This window comes from Chironomus tepperi, unplaced genomic scaffold (assembly GCF_022539635.2).
Source record: "Chironomus tepperi strain 1889 unplaced genomic scaffold, CSIRO-AGI_Ctep_v1 contig_11, whole genome shotgun sequence".
In the NCBI taxonomy this organism is placed as follows: Eukaryota; Metazoa; Arthropoda; class Insecta; order Diptera; family Chironomidae; genus Chironomus; species Chironomus tepperi.
This window is the reverse complement of record NW_027226133.1, coordinates 1365836-1383361: the sequence shown is the minus strand read 5'-3', so window position 1 is coordinate 1383361 and position 17526 is coordinate 1365836. Positions and strand designations below refer to the sequence as shown.

Genomic DNA, 17526 nt, shown 5'->3' with positions numbered 1-17526 from the left:
TGTTGGAATTGATATTTAGGGAAAAGAACTAACGGATATTCAGAATTCAAAAAGTAACGGAAATTCAAAATTTGAATGAAAGTTCAAAGTTTGAACTTCATCAGTTTTGGACTGAAATTCTCAACATTTATGTTGACAAGAAATTTGCAGGTCCTTGCCATTGCTCTAAAAATTCAATAATTTCAGGCACATCAGTGTGTGGTGACATTTTTGCCGAAACTGTCAACTTGCTGTATGCATCACGATTACATAAGTTTGAGGAACGTTGAAAAGTTATTGGTTGACGTCCTAGAACTGGATATGATGAAATAAGACATACAGAATCGCCCATACCTAAGCTTGATTCATAAAGATTTCGATCATCAACAGGTAAAGCTTGATCCACCTGTTGATCCATGCTTATTGCTAAAACCCAATCGCGAATTTCTTCATGCAGTTTCATTTCATGTTTTAAATGCATTGACTCAGGAATAGGAACGGAACTTGGAAAATCAGTTGATCCCAAATCTGTGTGATCTACTAAATCTCCAGATCCTTCTTCAATAGCTTCACAAATGTCTAAATAATGATTTAACATGACAAATGCTTCTGATTCTCTTCCAACTTGTCTTAAATCCATTCCTGCTTCATAAAATCCTTTATCACATGGAATGACGTCTGTATACCTCAAAAGTGCTACTGAAATCTTCAAACCTATGTTTTGTAAGGCTGACACTTGTCTACATGCAGCTCTGACAGCATAAAAGTGAGCAATCATCAATAAATGCTCAAATTTATCAACAGCATTGCTTGTGTCTGGTGTGTCACTTGCCTTTATTGCCTTTACAACTTGGAATAAAAAGTTTCTCAAGTCTTTCCATAAATTTAAGCCTTCAGGTTCTCGCAGTCCAAAACATTCTGTAGCGATTCGATGATAAACTGTATAATTTTGTGTCAATGCCGGTGCTCCATACTGTAAATATAAGTTTAATGCCGCTGGTGCCTCACTATCTCGTATTAATTGAGCTGCATATTGTGCTAGATACTTTTGCAATATTTGTCCACCGTGTTGCTTTGCCTTCTCAATACATCTCGTCCATTGCTGCTGTTCAGCTAGTAAATCTAGTGCACTAACAATATCTATGTCCGCAAGCTGTTCGACATTTCCTTGATGCTTTAATTTGAATTTTTGTTGAGATTCGACGTAGCTTAACAATGTTGGGTCGATCTCCTTAGCCAATCGTCTAGCCTTGCTCCAATTGTCAGACTGTATAAATACATCAACAGCTTCTTTAGGCAGTTCTGCTGCCAAATAAAGCTGAGCTGCTGGACCAATCAGATTTATATCCATTAATCTTGGTCCAAGTTCTTTTGCAATTTCGACAGCTTCTTCTCCTTCCAAAAACTGATTGCAAATTTCTGCAGCACGGATCAAGGCACGCTCGACTGACTGTTCTTCAGCATTTGTTTGATTAATTTGCAAGAGACATTCAGCAGCTTTCTTAAAGTCTTCATTTCGTGCATATTCTGATGCTTGTTGCAATAAGCTACGAGAATCTCCAGATGCGGAACCACGATTTGATCGGATCTGCATACGCTTTAGTTCAGCTACTTCTTGTGGCAAATACTCCTCGGCAATTCTAATAGCTTCATGCCACATGTTGTATTCCTTATAATGATTAATTATCAAGTCAGGTCGTTCTGCACGAATCAGAAGTGCTTCATATTCATGATAATTTCTCGCTTCTAAAGCAGCACCAGCTTGATTTATCAAAACCTCATTGACTGCTTCTGGGACATACTTTTCAGCTACTTTCAATGCTGATTTCCAGTCTCCACCATGAACATGCATCATTATTGCTTCTCTTGGCTTGTTTGCTAATAAAAATTCAGCTTCAGCTTCTCCGAACTTCCCTTCATCCTCAAATGACAATGCAATCTTGTAATGTACATCATCTGCAGCTTTACCAGTTGCTTTACATAAATCAAGTGCGAAGTCAAACTGACCAGAATCACAAGCAAAAGTTATGGATGTATCGACTAGTCCCATTTTTGTAAGAAGTCTCGCAGCACCATCAACTGATGGCAGTGACTTTGCCCACATATAAGCAACTTGGTTTGAAGCACCGTCACTTCCTTTCTGTTTTGAGACACGGAACGCTTCCTCAAATTTTCCTGCTGAGCAATAAGCATGAACTGCTGATTTCCAATCTCCAGCAGCGACAAAGTGAACTTCTGCGTTCTTCAGCCTTCCTTTTTCCTCTAATTGACGTGCCAACTGAAGATGTGTTGCTTCCAAATGTTCCTTATGATATCTTTCGACAAGTCGAATCATTGCGTCGTACATTTCAACGTTTTTATACATCTCAATTGCTTTATCTGGTTGACTCATAGTAATGTAGACCTTCTCAGCATCTCTGAACTTCTTATCTTCTTCCAATTTCCTTGCAACATCACCAAAAAGTCGCGAAATTTCATCTCCTTCCAAATATTGTTCAGCAATGTCAAATGATTTTTCCCATTTGTTGTGCTTGTTAAGCAACTCAATTGCTTCTGTGTACATCTCAGCTCGAACAAGGATATCCTCAGCAGTTTCAATGTCACCAATGCTTGACAAATATTCAGCTAGTTCCATTGCATATTTCTTAATCTCTTCTGGTTCATCAAGAACTTTCATAATTTGAACTGACTTCCTGTATTGTTTTGCACCCATAGCTGCATCAAGTGCCTTCAATGTGCAACCAGCCTCGATATAATGATTAATGGACGCATCCAATTGCCTTTTGGACACAAGATGATCACCCCATTCCTCTTCCAGTGATGTGACGTCATCAGGTGCTACAACTCGTGCGATTTCAATAGCACGCGAGAATGCATTGCCTTTCTTATAAAACTTTGTTGCCAAATCAAGCTGATTAGTCTTATGTGCCAAGTCACCTGCCAGTTCAAAAAGTTCAGCACGAACGAGAAGAGAAATTATTCTCGAAACTAAATCTTCATTTTGAAGCAACGATGGCGTTTTCAGAGCTAGTCGTGCTGCTTTACCTGGCTTATTAGCCTTCATGTACAACGTCAATGCTTTATCTTTCTCACCACGTTCCTCTAAGACTTCACCGGCCTTTTCTTCTTGATTTGTTGCGAGTAAATAAGCCATTTGTTTTTCTCTTAAATCGTAAACGCCTGGATATCCACGACGTTCTGCTAATTTTATTGCATCATCCCAACGACGTAATTTGATGTACATTTGAAGTGCCGACTCAATATCACCTTGATCAATATAAATTCTCTCAGCAGCTCGTAAATCACCACTTAATAATGCTAATCTGGCACGAACTTCTGGACATTGAACTTCAGATTGTCCTGTGGATTCAGCATATCGTTCACCAATCTTTATGGTTTCATAGAGATAATAAGTTTTGGATGCATTAGATAGTGCTGCAAAGCATCGATGTGCTACACGAAGATTCTGTTGAATTAAGGCAATATTTGCTAAGTTATGCCACATTGCTTTTGCTGCTGGCTTATCACCAAGAGTTTCAAGATAAGTTACAGCACGTCCAAAATCTCCGTCATTTAATGCCGTTCCAAACTCAACAAGTCCTTCATCTAAAGGATACACATGTTCAGTTGCGCCTTCCTTAGTGTGTACTTCTGTTTTGCCATCTTCCCTGACAACATCAAAGACATCACCTCGTACAGTCATGATTGTTACATGTTCTGGTAGATCAATATTATACCATACTGCTAAATTGCTATCAGTTTGAGCAATCACAACGTCACTTTTGCTAACCCATTGCACAAATTGTACTTTACTTAAGAGAGTTTGCTTCCTTCCTGACTGTATATCCACAACAATTAACCTCATTTTCTTATCCCGAAATAAGAGTTTGTGAGCTGTCTCACTCAATTCAAGCCAATCTAGTTTTGAGTCATGAGATATTTGCGTGATGACTGTTTGCATGATCAAGTCGACGACGCAAATCGTTTTCATGTCGAGGAGATATGCTAGCTTCTTATTATTCGTAGAATTTCCTCGTTCATTCAATCGAACTGATATTAGATGGGGATTAACAAATTCTGTACGAACGGAACCTAATATGAAGCTATCACCGTATTCAACTAAAGACAGCTCTCCAGCATTGAAGATTAGACAAACATTTGGATTCTCAAAGTAGAATCGTTCATGACGACCAGTTGCTATCCACGGAACTTCACTAGTTAGTGATCGAGTTAGGTCACAAAGTATTAAGGATTCATCAGTTCTAGCGACTAGAAAGTTGTCTTTACCCATAATGCGGACATCATCAATCTCCAAACCTGACTGTGACTCAACAATCATGGAATTTGATGGTTCTTGAAGTGATTTCAGCAAGACTTGACTAGGTGCTACGAAAGTAATTTCAAACTTATCTTGCCATATTGTTCTCTTAATGACACTTTCGAAATAAAAGACTCCACCACAGACAGTTCCAACTGATAATCTCGCACCATCTTTTCTCCAGGAAAGTGCAGTTATTGAATACAAATTAGCAATTTCCTTCGATAAAGCTTCACTCCATGAATTTTGACGTGGACTGTATGTGTAGACTCTGATACGATCAAAGCTTCCGACAGCTACACTCTGACCATTTGGACTGCATGTTGCAATCATAAATTCACGTTCATTATCATCCCGTGAATAATCAAATGATCTTTGCAGACGTCCTTGCCAGTCATAAAAATTGACTTTCTTATCACAACCAGCTGCAATAATTGTTCCACTGGAACTCCATGCAAGTGCTGCAGGTGGAACAGAATGTTGAAATAATCGACCTGATGGTTCTGAATTCTCTTCAACAATATAAAATCTTATGACTGATCCATCGTCATGTCCTGAAATCACACCTGTACCTCGAGAATTAGATGCTAATGTTATTGCCATTGATTCAGTTCCATATAAATTTTGAGACTTGTTATTTTTACAATGTAGTGCTCGAACTCTTCCGTCTTCTAAGCCAGCAATTATCATTCCAGATGATAGCCATATCATACATGCAACTGCTGATTGCTGAACAAATTTATTACAAATTACTTTCTTGTCATTCCAATTATCGCCAAGTTTATAGACATAAACAATGTTGTCACTCTGGGCGACAGCTAGTTTCGTTGAATCGGGACTAAATGCAATTCCTCGAATTACATAAGATCCACGACTGGCTGATGGATCTCCTGGTTTTGTTGAGAATTTATCTTTCCTTTCTCCATTGTCATCAAAAAGCAATACAGTTCGATCTGCTGTAGCTACAGCTAATTTTTGACAATTCGGTGACCATGATAATCCAGCAATACGACTCAAGTGATCCTTTTATGGTAAATTGAGACTTAATAAAGCGGAAAGATTTAATTAAATCATAATTACTTACTTGAGGCTCGAGTGCTGTCTTTAGATACTTTAACTGCATCTTTTTATGTCTCGATTTTCTCAATTAATTTCACATTAAATTAAAAATAAATCTCTTCTATGAATAGACTGTATCTGCTTTTGTTTTGGATCATTAACGTTACCATAGAAGTGAGAAAAAATGTCGTCGCTATGACAACTGTTGTGTAGCGGCAAAAATGTGGCGATACAATAAACAAAACTAAAACATAAATGCAACAAGTGATATTCAACAGTTTGTTTGATAACAAAGGTTTATTCCCTCAACCTTGAAATTTATATACAGCAGTCAACATAGACATGCAATGTCTTATAGGAATGTATATCTTAATTATTTGAGTATGGCATGCTTTGTCAGTATGATTATTTATATTCTTTGTTAATTTCTCGTCCTATAACTAATCTCCTTATTTCACTAGTTCCTGCACCAATTGTACCTAACATGGCATCTCTTAAGAATCTACCTGTTGGATAGTCATTAATGTACCCGTTTCCACCCAAAATTTGAATAGCATCTAAAGCTACTTTTTGTCCCTTTTCTGCTCCATATAAAATCACACCAGCACAATCTTTTGGATTTTGCTTGCCTGCATCACATGCTCGAGCTACATTATACAAGTAGCTTCTGAATGTGTTTAATGTTGTGTACATATCAGCCATCTTTCCTTGAAGTAATTGAAATTCTCCAATATTTACACCAAATTGCTTCCTTTGATGAGCATAAGCGAAAGCGACATCGATAGCTGCTTGCATTAAGCCTGAAGAATTAGCAGCAAGAACAGCTCTTTCGAGATCTAATCCACTCATTAATACATACACACCATGCCCAGCTTTACCAAGCATATTTTCAGCTGGAACTTTACAGTCTTGGAATATTAATTCTCCTGTATTAGATCCACGATGTCCTAACTTATCAAGAACTTTTCCTGTGCTAAATCCTTCAAAGCCTTTTTCAATTATAAATGCACTGATTCCCTTGTGTGGTGCAACTTTTGTGTCAGTCTTAGCATATACAACGAGAACATCAGCATCAGGTCCATTTGTTATCCAAAATTTATTTCCATTTAAGATGTAGTTATTACCATCCTTTTCAGCTTTTAACTTCATCGATACAACATCTGATCCACTTCCAGCTTCTGACATAGCTAGAGCGCCCATGTGCTCACCAGAACATAGTTTTGGAAGATATTTGAGCTTTTGCTCTTCAGTTCCATGTCTGGTAATTTGGTTCACGCATAAATTTGAATGTGCACCATAGGATAGAGAAATTGAAAGACTTGCACGTGCTAGTTCCTCAATAATCAAAACGTGATCCAAGTAGGTACCTCCAGTGCCTGAAAATGAAAATTTTTCATTGTCCATCACTTAAAAAGTCCTGAAAAATGATTAATTTTACCGCCATATTTAGGGGATGCTGTGATACCCAAGAACCCCATTGACCCTAGCTTCTTCCAAAAGTTCCTCAAGTCCTTAAATTCATTATTTTTGTCAATTTCTTGAGCAAATGGAGCTAATTCTTTTTGGGCAAAGTTGAATGCCGTTTGACGAAGCTAAATAGATAAGAATTTGTTTTTGTTTTTAATCCGTAAGGCTTATTAAAATTCAAATATACTTTACAGCACTTTGTTCCTCAGTTAATCCAAAGAATGCATCGTCAATTGGATAGTGTGTCATTGAACGAACACTAATTGATTTGATACTGCCATTTTTCAGCAAGTTTAAAGTTGTTCTTAACATAATTTTTTAAATGTTGTACCTTAGTCTTTAACTATAATGATGATAATGATTATAATTTATGCTGATAATAAAAATCTTTCTCATTTTATGTAACGTATTTTTTGAGTTTGAATTTTTAAAATTTGAAATTTGCGAATCGCAAAAACTGTTTGTAAACAACGTGCTTCTGATTAAAGTCGACAGGCTTCAAATAAAATTTGCAGTTCAACTAAGAAAGATGTCTTTGGATTTTGACGTAACTATTGATAGTGAGCAGGAGGAAGATCCAATTGAAGACTCCGACACAATATCCAACATACAGGAAGTTTTTAGACAAAAATTCTTTATTGACTACCAAGAATGTGCCACTTTGAAGAAGAAATACATTACACACGCCACAAGCAGCAATGATTTCTCAAAGATTGCAATCGGAATTGGAAATGAGATGCAGGTTTACGATATGACATCCACAGGACTCAGCAAATATATTGGCAAGAATGAATTTGGACAGTTTACTCATCCTGTCTCTGGTGTCAAATTTTTCAACAATGATCCAAATTTAGTGATGGCATCGACTATTGCCGGCGAAATTCACATGTATGATTTACGGTCATTTAAGAAAGTTTTCACTTTTGAAGGTAACTTAGATCAATTTTCTTATTAAATGTTATTAATTAAACCAGAAAATAAATTTTATTACAGATGATACAGAAGTTGTAGTCAAGCCAGTCAATTGCTTCGATGTCAATTCGAACGATCGTCTCATATGTGCCGGAACAGATGAAATAAATCATGAAGTTTATTTGCTTTTCTTTGATATTCAAGAGCGACGTCTTATGGGTGGATTTTTTGAATCACATCAGGAAGAGATAACAGACGTCAAGTTCCATCCAACAGAACCAGATACTTTGGCAAGCGGGAGCACTGATGGCTTGATCAATATTTTTGACTGTAAACAGGAAGGCGAAGAAGATGCTCTTTTACACTCACTTAATACATGTGATTCAGTTAACAAGCTTAAATGGCATCAAGAAAACAAATTATCATGCATAACAAACACCAATGACTTACATCTTTACGATATCACTAGTCAGGATTTGTTAAAGAAGTGGGAAAGATCCGAAATCACAGAAACGATGAAAAGAAAGTCAGTTATGGACTGTCATATTGTTGATTGTCATAATATAGGCTCTGAAATGATGTTTGTCGCTACCTCAAATTACAACAAAGGAGAATGCATCAGGAGTATAAAGTTCAATGAAAAGTCATTAGATCCACTTGCCAATATCACTGGAAATAATCAAATCATTAGAGCAAGCTTGTACAATGAGAAAGATAACGTGTATTTAACATTTGGGGAAGGAGCAATCATATCAATCTGGAAGGAAGGAATATCTAGCGATAATGGTAATTCCTCAAAACAATTGAAGGAAGAATCTTCAATTAAGAAGAAGATGAAAAAGAAAGCCAATCCATATTAAGGCCATAAAGTTTATTTTAATTTTTTAAATGATATAAATATTCAATAAACCAAATGGACATTATGGATATGACAAAAGTGTCTTCTAAATAAAAGCTATATGAAAAGTCACTAATATAATTTCTAAATATTCCAAAAAGTTGCCCGAAAAATAAAGTCGATATTCCAGTAAATGCCATATTTAATCCTAAAGCCCCAGCAAACCGTCTCGGATAATATTTCGTGCAATGCTCGGACAGCACAAGAATCTGATTCACAAACACAATAGCACGGAAATATCCATAAATAGAAAGTGTAAATAGTATTGACTCATATGTTGTTAGGAACGTAATCGTTGTTTTGAGTATTCCAAGACAAAAGACACCAATCACAAGAATTTGTCGACTTGAAAGGCTTGTGTAGTCAGTGATGAAGTGGAATGTAAGTCTGGATATTAAATCGAAGGTTGCCAACACTGATAAGCACGTTGTAGTTTGAGTTTCTGTCATTTTGGTCTATAAATGGACAGGTAATTAATTAAATTGTCAATAAATAAGCATGAATCACTTACATGCAAGAAAAAGGTAAGTATCAAGTTGAAGTCACTAGCAACTGCATACGAGCATGCCAAAACAAAATTCAAAATAATGAATCGTGAATCCTCCAACAATCCCAAGTCCATTGTGTTAATAAACTTTCTCCAAAACGATAAATTGTCTTCATTTACGGGATGTGGAATGTCAATAGACATGGATGTCAATGACTGAGTCTCATCTATCGTTCTACGTTTCAAATGCTTTTCAACAGGCTGAAATAAAAGTGCTCCGATTACTCCATTCAGCATCAAGCCTCCCATTATCATTATAGACTCATTTGTAGTATAATGACTGTTCAAATAATGAACAATTTGTGGAAGTAATATTTGTCCGATTCCTGATGAGAAATGGAAGTTGTTTTGGTTAGAATGATTCAGATTGAGTTCATTTGCTTTGTGATTAAGCATAAATTGTTATTGGAAAGTCAAGTCACTTAAAATTTTTGAAGCATTCCTACCTTCTTAATTGAAGGATTGTTATGTATTTCTAGGGTCAGGGATAGGTTCTGATACCTTTTGCTCTTTAAAGATTGAGGTCAAGCCACAATATAGACTTCCAGTGCCTTGATGACGTCAAAATGTGCCAACAGAGTGTGTCGCTTGACCACAGCACCAGATCAAATGGCATCCTAAACCTAATATCCATCAATTCTAAGCTTACCTGTTCCTGTCAACGAAAGACTAACAGCCCTCTTCTTATTGGTCGTGAAATATGATGCAACAGCAACAAGTGACGTATTAACCAGCAATCCAAATCCAAAGCCACCTATTAAGCTGTATGTAAGAATTGTTTGGTATGCAGACACCGTAAATGAGCTTAATATCATTCCAATACTAATTAGAAAACATCCAGTCACTGCAACTTGTCGAACCGTAAAAGACTTCAAAATAGCACCAGTAAAAATTGATGCTAGACTTCCGAAGAAGGTCGATAAATTCATCACAAGTGAAATTTCAGATTGTGCGATATTTATGGAACTAAAAAATGGCCCATAAAGCAGTGAAAAAACTGAGTTGAAAGCTTTAGTGACCATATTAATTAGCAATGCACCAAGGACCACAATCCATCCATAACCCGAATTCGGAGGTTCTAAAACTACTCTTGATATTGCCATTAAAATTATTTCTAATGTCTATTGCGTACTTGAATCTGTCGATCGATTGATAATGACTGCAGGAGATTGTAAATTGATGATCAATTGAATGCTGATAGTTTTCTAGGACTAGGCATAACAAAACATTCAATCAACACAAATAACGATGTGCAGTAGCAGTAAGCAATATGAATAATTACTTCTTTCAATCCCTAGACTTACTTATCAGCTACATGTGTGTAATTTGTAAACAATTAATAGAAAAATCATCGACTATTATCTCATAAAATTAAATGATGCATACAACTAATTGATTTAGTGACGTAACGGGGATCTCTTATTGATAGACATGAGAAATATGTATTAACTAGAATAATACCCAAATTAACTGTAAGTTTCAAAATTGACGATCCTTATGTTTTACGTACGTAGAATCCTTACGTTTTACGTGCGTATTTTGTTACAAATAATCCTTACGTTTTACGTACGTATTTTTTTTTTCGTAGAATCCTTACGTTTTACGTACGTATTTTTTACGTAGCCAAGTCAAGTCTTAAATTTTTCAACTCTCTTCTCGTACTTTTTTGACCATTTGTGATGTTTTATGACAAAATTGTGTTCTTCAATGAAAATATTTAATTTTTTGACACTTCCGTCGGTCACAACTAGCCACTACACTAGTTTTTATTTATTTTTTCTGCCCTTTAGTTCTCTGAACTGCACTATTTAGTTACTGAAACTTAGTAAGCCAATGTAACTACTTCTTAAGGATGAATTTGTATTAGAAATTACTTGCACTAAGCCTTTAATCGAAAGTAATAATTTTTTCAGACTGTATTACCCATACGTATGAAATACTTTAAAATAATCGCATTTGTAGCTTAAATTTAATCATTTGACCTTAACGGGGTTTGAAAACCGCGAATTAAGAACTTTTAAAAATTTATTAACCTTTTCTTTGTTATTTAGTTGAAAATAAATATAACTAAACATATAGACTTAACAGCTAATACTTGTTTTCTTCATAATATTCTTAACATAATCAATTTTACCTTTATGGCTTCAAAATGCATCCTTTAATCACTATCATCGATTGTAAAAGATTGTTGGGTCTGTCGCATTGATAGTTGCTGGGCAATGTTGGTGCCGAATAATGACTGATTCTTTCCTCTCCCGCGAGTAGTTTTAGCAGCAGTTGTGCTTGTATTAGCCTTACTTGCTCTACCGCGAGTTGAGGGAGCTGCTGCGGTTTTTGCTGCTGCTCTTCCACGACCTCGTCCACGAGCTGCTTTTGGCTTAACTTGTGCATCTTCATCATCGTCGTCGTCTATTTCGTCATCACTATTATTAAATTGAGCAGATGATGAAACTGTTGTTGATGTTGTCGATTGCTTCTTAGATGATAAGATATTTGAGATTGAACTGTCCAAAACTTCCAGACTCTTTTCGTTACGATATTGTTGAATAACTTCAGGTGCTTCATCTTCATTTTTCAAACGAGTGTTTACAAACTTTGCAGCTTCATCGAGTTGATAATCTAGAATATCATTAGCACCGCTGCAATTATCCTTATCGACAATGAAACGAGACATTTCTGAAAGACACTTGATGTGGAATAGCTTCATCTTATCTCGATCATCAGTTAAACTATTGAAATATTTCTCAACAACATCTTCGACTCGATCAACCTGTTCTCGTTTTGAGACTGCTTTGTTCAATTCTCCATCATCAATATTGATTTTAGCTGTTTTAAGGCGCTTGATACTTTTTCTAAACAGCAAAATATCACCTGGATTTGCGACTGTTTCAACAAACTTCTGTCCGAACCGTTTAACATTAAGTAAATGATCAGTTTCTTCAAATTGAACTCTTAGACGAATAAGCGGTAAAGTCTTCTGCTTTGGATGTCCAGTACAAAGTGCTTTTGAATCCTTTATCATTTGCTCAACTTCTTGTTCGAGGAATTTTTCAATTTTATCTTTTGGATTGCCTTTAATTTGCTGTAATTCGTCCTCAAAGTTTTTCAACTCGATAGCTTTAAAAATAAATGGACGAACAGTTTTTAGCGGAATCGTATTAATCTTAAAGACTGGTTCCTTAAGGTTTCTGTCATAATGGACAACTAAAACTCCAACTTTCTTCTCAATTGCTTCACCTTCGCATAATGAAGTAGCTACAGACGATCCAGGTTGAGTCACATATCTTGGTTTTAAATTTCCATCAGTTCCAACGACACTGTATTCTTCCGGTTCAATTCGACAATCATGTTCGTGACCCCAAAGTACTAAGTTCATGTTTTTTGGAAGCAAATCCATTGTCACAGTGTTTTTGGCACCACGATCAGCACGATTTTGATGTAACGCTAGAATGTTGAAGTATTCGTTCTCATCGTCACTTGGAATAGATATATCAATTTTCTTTTCTTTGAATAAGTGATAGAGGCGACGATCAGGAATATGACTTAATCCATAAAGTGCTATTTTTGTTCGATTCTTCTGCAACAAAATTGGATCCAACGTAACTTCTTGAAGACTTTGCCACTTTCCAAAATAGTTGACTAATCCACTGGAACTAAGTATATCCATAGCACTTAAATTATTGATAGTATCATCGTGATTTCCGTGAATTGAAAATACTGGAAAGGACACATTCATGTTCGGATCTTTGAAATTGACTCCACTTGACATGTTAAAGTTTTGATTTAGAATAGTAAAGTTGATTGGCTTATCGCCTAATGTGTAATCACGTAACAATGTTATGCATCTGTAAATATAAAGCCATTAGTTTGCTGATTAAATAAAATATTTTAGATCTTACCGGTTTAATGTATTTGCTGATGGTTGTGCCTTATGAAATAAATCTCCACCTAATAATATGAAATCTACATCACGGCTACTAGCAAGCATAAGTATTTCCTCAAAGGTATTGAAGGAATCATCGCCTAAATAATGACATTAATTAAAATTATGAAATTTGCGCCTTTTTTGGATTATAAAATTCCTTGCCTGCAACTTTATCGGTCTCATTATATCCTAAATGAATGTCTGTTGCTAATAGGATCTTAAACGTATCGTCTGCGGTTGAACGATTACTACTACTACCGGAATCTTCAGATAATGTCATTATAATATCACAAATAAATAAAATAATTAAGAGCACAAATATTTTCGTTATAAACAAACTGCAATGGGTCCAAGATTTTGAAATTTTCAGATTCAACTGATTTTTAGATGATCTTTTAATAGATTTTTGTCACATTATGGTTGAAGATCACTGAAGTGTTATATTAGTCCTTAGAAGCGCGATCATCATGACCTACTTTAATTATAGAATATTAAAAAACCCTTTGGATTGAAAATTTAAAACCATGAACCCCTTTCGTTAAAATTCAAATTTAAATTTATTTTAACTGTTCAGATTAAACGATTCTAGTAAATTTTAGTGTAATTAAATGATTAGGATTGAATATAAAGTAAATTTTGCTAGAATAAAATTTATTTTAATGTCTTAAATGATATAAATATTCAATTAACCATATAAATAATACAGAAATAGAAAGAAGGTTTTCTAAATAAAAGCTATACGAAAAGTCACTAACATAATCTCTAAACAGTCCAAAAAGCTGTCCAAAGACGACGACAAAAATCCCAAAGAACACTAATTTTAATCCTAAAGCACCAGCAAACCTGCTTGGATAATATTTTGTGCAGTGTTCTAAGATTGCTAGGATTTTATTCACAGTAACGATTGCTCTAACATATCCATAAATTGAGCATGCTATAAGGATGGACTCGTATGACGTTAGGAAAGTTAAATACGTTTTTATAATCCCAAGCAGAATAATTCCAACTACCAAAATTTGACGACTTGAAAGATTCATCCAGTCAATCAGAAAATGAAAAGTAATACGCGAAATCAAGTCAAATGTCGCCATGACTGATAAGGACATGGCTGTTTGATTATTGTCCAATTTTGCCGACTCCTGTAATCAGTTATTTTTAGATTTGTAGTATTCATGAAGGTCAGATTTCGAAATCGACTCACTTGCAAAAAATATGGAAATATCAATAAGCAGTCCAATGAAGCTGCATAGTTGCATGCCAAAACAACGATCAGAACAACAAAACGTGAATCTTGTAGCAGTTCCAAGTCCAACGTGTTAATGCATTTCTTCCAAAATGATGTCCTTTTTTGATTCTCATCATTTTTAATACTAATCGGCTTAGAAATCAATGCATGATTTTCATTAACTTCTTTAAGCTTCATATGGCTTTGGACAGGTTCAAATAAAAGTGCACCAATCACTCCAGCCAGTAATATACAACCCATTATCATTATAGACATATTGGCATCAAAATGTAAACTTAAATGTTTTATTATTTGTGGCAGGATTATCTGTCCGATTTCTGATAAGGACTATTTATAAATCAATACAACTTGACATTTGATCTTAATGACACCTACCTGTTCCAGCTGATGAGAAACTGATAGCTTTTGATTTATTCGTCGTAAAATATGATGTGACAGCAACAATTGTGAGGTTATTCAATAATCCAAATCCTATTCCTGCTAATACACTGAAAGTTAGGATCGTTTGATAAACAGACACTGTTAATGCACTTAATGTTAGTCCAACACTCGTAAGGATGCAAGCAGTGACAGAAATTTGCCGGATGCTAAAGAACTTCAATACTGCACCAGTAAATATTGAAGCAATGCTCTCAAAGAAGCTAGTAAGATTCATCACAAGTGCAATTTCGGACTGTGAGATATCTATTGAATTAAAGAAAGGTCCGAAAAGCAATGAAAACACCGAATAAAGAGCTCTATTCAACATGTTTATCAGTAAAGCCCCAAACACTATCACCCATCCGTATCCTCCGTTCGGAACTTCAAATATTCTTTGTGACTCTAGCATTTTGCGCTTAAATCATTCTTTTGATAATTGTACACTAAATGAGTTTTCGAAAAATAATTATAAATTAATAATTTCCTTTATATGAATTGACAATGAATCAATGTGTGAGGATTAAATGAGATTGCGCCTTATCATGTCCACTTGTTGTATTTCCTTGAATTTGTAAGGATTTTTTATGAGGATGAATTTCATTTTTGGACGACATGAACTTCATTGAAGCATTAAATTTACAACAAGCATGTCGTTTCACTCCTTGTGACTAACTGTTTGGTTAACAAATTGAGTTTCTAATTCAAATCTGAAATAAAAAGGGGAAAAACTCGTTGGATTGAAAATTTGAATTTGTGTACCCCTTTCGTTAAAATTCAAATTTAAATGTATAGCAATCGTTCAGATCAACCGATTTTTATAATTTCTAGTAAATTTTAGTGTATTTAATAGCTGAAGCTAAATATAAAGTAAATTATAATTTATTTTAATGTCTTAAATGATATAAATATTCAATAAACCAAATAAATAACACAGATACTGAAAGAATATTTTCTAAATAAATACTATAAGAAAAGTCACTAACATAATCTCTAAAAAGCCCAAAAAGCTGCCCAAAGATGACTACAAAAATTCCAAAGAACACTAATTTTAATCCTAAAGCACCAGCAAACCTGCTTGGATAATATTTTGTACAGTGTTCTGAGATTGCTAAGATTTTATTCACAGTCACGATTGCTCTGACATATCCATAGATTGAGCATGCTATAAGGATGGACTCGTAAGTTGTTAGGAAAGTCAAATACGTTTTTATAATTCCAACCACAATAATTCCAACTACCAGAATTTGTCGACTTGAAAGATTCATCCAATCAATCAGAAAATGAAAAGTAAATCGCGAAATCAAGTCAAATGTCGCGATGACTGATAAGCACGTTGCTGATTGATTTTGGTCCAATTTTGCTGTTTCCTGTAATTGATTATGTGTCAATTTAAATAAAGGAATGTGAGTAGTAGGGTGGTTTGACTCCCAAAACCTTCTTCCTCTTACATATACTCTAAATTTACTCACAATTAACAAAAATGGGAATATCAATAAACAGTCCATTGAAGCTGCATAGTTGCATGCCAAAATAATGATCAAAATAACAAAACGTGTATCTTGTAGCAGTTGTAAGTCCAAAATATCTTTACATTTCTTCCATAATGATGCTTCTTTTAGATTTTCACCAGTTTTAATTTCATTCGACTTGGAAATCAGTGCATGATTTTCATTAATACATTCGAGTTTCATATGCTTCTCGACAGCTTGAAACAAAAGTGCTCCAATCACTCCATTAAGTAATAAGCATCCCATTATCATTATAGACACATTCGCATCAAAATGTTTACTTAAAAGTTTTATTATTTGCGGAAGTATTATTTGTCCAATTTCTGATAAGGATTAGTAATGTAAAACAAAAAACAAAAGTGACATATGATCTTAGTGACTCACCTGTTCCCGCTGATGAAAAGCTGATAGCTCTTGATTTGTTTGTCGTAAAATATGACGTCACGGCTACAATTGTAATATTATTTAATAATCCAAATCCTATTCCCACCAATAAACTGAATGATAAAATTATTTGATATATATGCACAGTAAATGCGCTTAATGTTAATCCAAAACTCGTAAGGATACATGCAGTGACAGAAACTTGTCGGATGGTAAAGAATTTCAAAACTGCACCCGTTAGTATTGATGCAATGCTTTCAAAGAAACTAGTAAGATTCATTACAAGTGCAATTTCAGTCGGTGATGCACCAATTGAATTAAAGAAAGATCCAAAAAGCAATCCAAAGACTGAATAAAGCGCTCGATTCAGCATGTTTATTAACAGCGCCCCAAACACTATCACCCAGCCGTATCCTCCGTTCGGAACTTCAAATATTGTTTGTGACTCTAACATTTTACGTTTTAATCGTCTTAATAAAAGTTATAAACTAAATAAGATTTTGTAATACAATTTTGGATTACATGAAGTACGATTTTCGGCCACTCATGAAGATTATGTGAGATTATGGTGTAATATCATATTAGAGTGGACCAAAACTCGACATAACTGGTTGAAGACAAGAAAATGTTCACTCGTGACTAGACCTAACGTATTTTTGTCCTCTTGTAGTATGTCATATCATGTCTGTTTGATGTAATTCCTTGAGTGTTCAAGAATTTCTAATGAATTTGTGAAGGATTCTATAAAATATCAGAATTCTGCTAAAAAATCGCAAAAAATGTAATTGCTATATGTCATGAATTTCATGAAAGCAATAAATGCACAGCAAGCATGCCGTACAATTGCTTGTGACTAACTGTTT

At 34.9% G+C, this 17526-nt stretch overlaps 7 protein-coding genes across 7 annotated transcripts; 1 reads left to right on the top strand and 6 right to left on the bottom strand.

Moving 5' to 3' along the window:
• Nucleotides 1-111: 111 nt before the first annotated feature.
• Nucleotides 112-5420, bottom strand: Oseg2 (intraflagellar transport protein Oseg2). Its single transcript, XM_070635778.1, has 2 exons — nt 5382-5420; nt 112-5320 (listed from the first exon to the last, which is right to left on the bottom strand). Exons 1-2 carry the CDS (start codon nt 5418-5420, stop codon nt 128-130), a joined length of 5232 nt encoding a protein of 1743 aa, XP_070491879.1. The 3' UTR covers nt 112-127.
• Nucleotides 5421-5621: 201 nt separating this feature from the next.
• On the bottom strand, nt 5622-7183 carry LOC139087274 (isovaleryl-CoA dehydrogenase, mitochondrial-like). The gene is made up of 3 exons (XM_070636049.1): nt 7016-7183; nt 6795-6948; nt 5622-6732 (listed from the first exon to the last, which is right to left on the bottom strand). The coding sequence occupies exons 1-3, from the start codon at nt 7133-7135 to the stop codon at nt 5762-5764; spliced, it is 1245 nt and encodes a 414-aa protein (XP_070492150.1). The 5' UTR covers nt 7136-7183; the 3' UTR covers nt 5622-5761.
• A 100-nt stretch (nt 7184-7283) lies between these two features.
• LOC139087378 (WD repeat-containing protein 89) lies at nt 7284-8672 on the top strand. Its single transcript, XM_070636174.1, has 2 exons — nt 7284-7752; nt 7817-8672. The coding sequence occupies exons 1-2, from the start codon at nt 7353-7355 to the stop codon at nt 8593-8595; spliced, it is 1179 nt and encodes a 392-aa protein (XP_070492275.1). The 5' UTR covers nt 7284-7352; the 3' UTR covers nt 8596-8672.
• On the bottom strand, nt 8612-10733 carry LOC139087071 (monocarboxylate transporter 12-like). Its single transcript, XM_070635770.1, has 3 exons — nt 9830-10733; nt 9145-9506; nt 8612-9088 (listed from the first exon to the last, which is right to left on the bottom strand). The coding sequence occupies exons 1-3, from the start codon at nt 10281-10283 to the stop codon at nt 8612-8614; spliced, it is 1293 nt and encodes a 430-aa protein (XP_070491871.1). The 5' UTR covers nt 10284-10733.
• A 454-nt stretch (nt 10734-11187) lies between these two features.
• On the bottom strand, nt 11188-13426 carry mre11 (double strand break repair nuclease mre11). The gene is made up of 3 exons (XM_070636368.1): nt 13268-13426; nt 13080-13203; nt 11188-13025 (listed from the first exon to the last, which is right to left on the bottom strand). The coding sequence occupies exons 1-3, from the start codon at nt 13383-13385 to the stop codon at nt 11339-11341; spliced, it is 1929 nt and encodes a 642-aa protein (XP_070492469.1). The 5' UTR covers nt 13386-13426; the 3' UTR covers nt 11188-11338.
• A 571-nt stretch (nt 13427-13997) lies between these two features.
• Nucleotides 13998-15180, bottom strand: LOC139087061 (monocarboxylate transporter 12-like). The gene is made up of 3 exons (XM_070635758.1): nt 14727-15180; nt 14307-14668; nt 13998-14039 (listed from the first exon to the last, which is right to left on the bottom strand). Exons 1-3 carry the CDS (start codon nt 15178-15180, stop codon nt 13998-14000), a joined length of 858 nt encoding a protein of 285 aa, XP_070491859.1.
• A 475-nt stretch (nt 15181-15655) lies between these two features.
• Nucleotides 15656-17117, bottom strand: LOC139087051 (monocarboxylate transporter 12-like). Its single transcript, XM_070635747.1, has 3 exons — nt 16664-17117; nt 16241-16602; nt 15656-16138 (listed from the first exon to the last, which is right to left on the bottom strand). The coding sequence occupies exons 1-3, from the start codon at nt 17115-17117 to the stop codon at nt 15656-15658; spliced, it is 1299 nt and encodes a 432-aa protein (XP_070491848.1).
• Between the last annotated feature and the right edge of the window lie 409 nt (nt 17118-17526).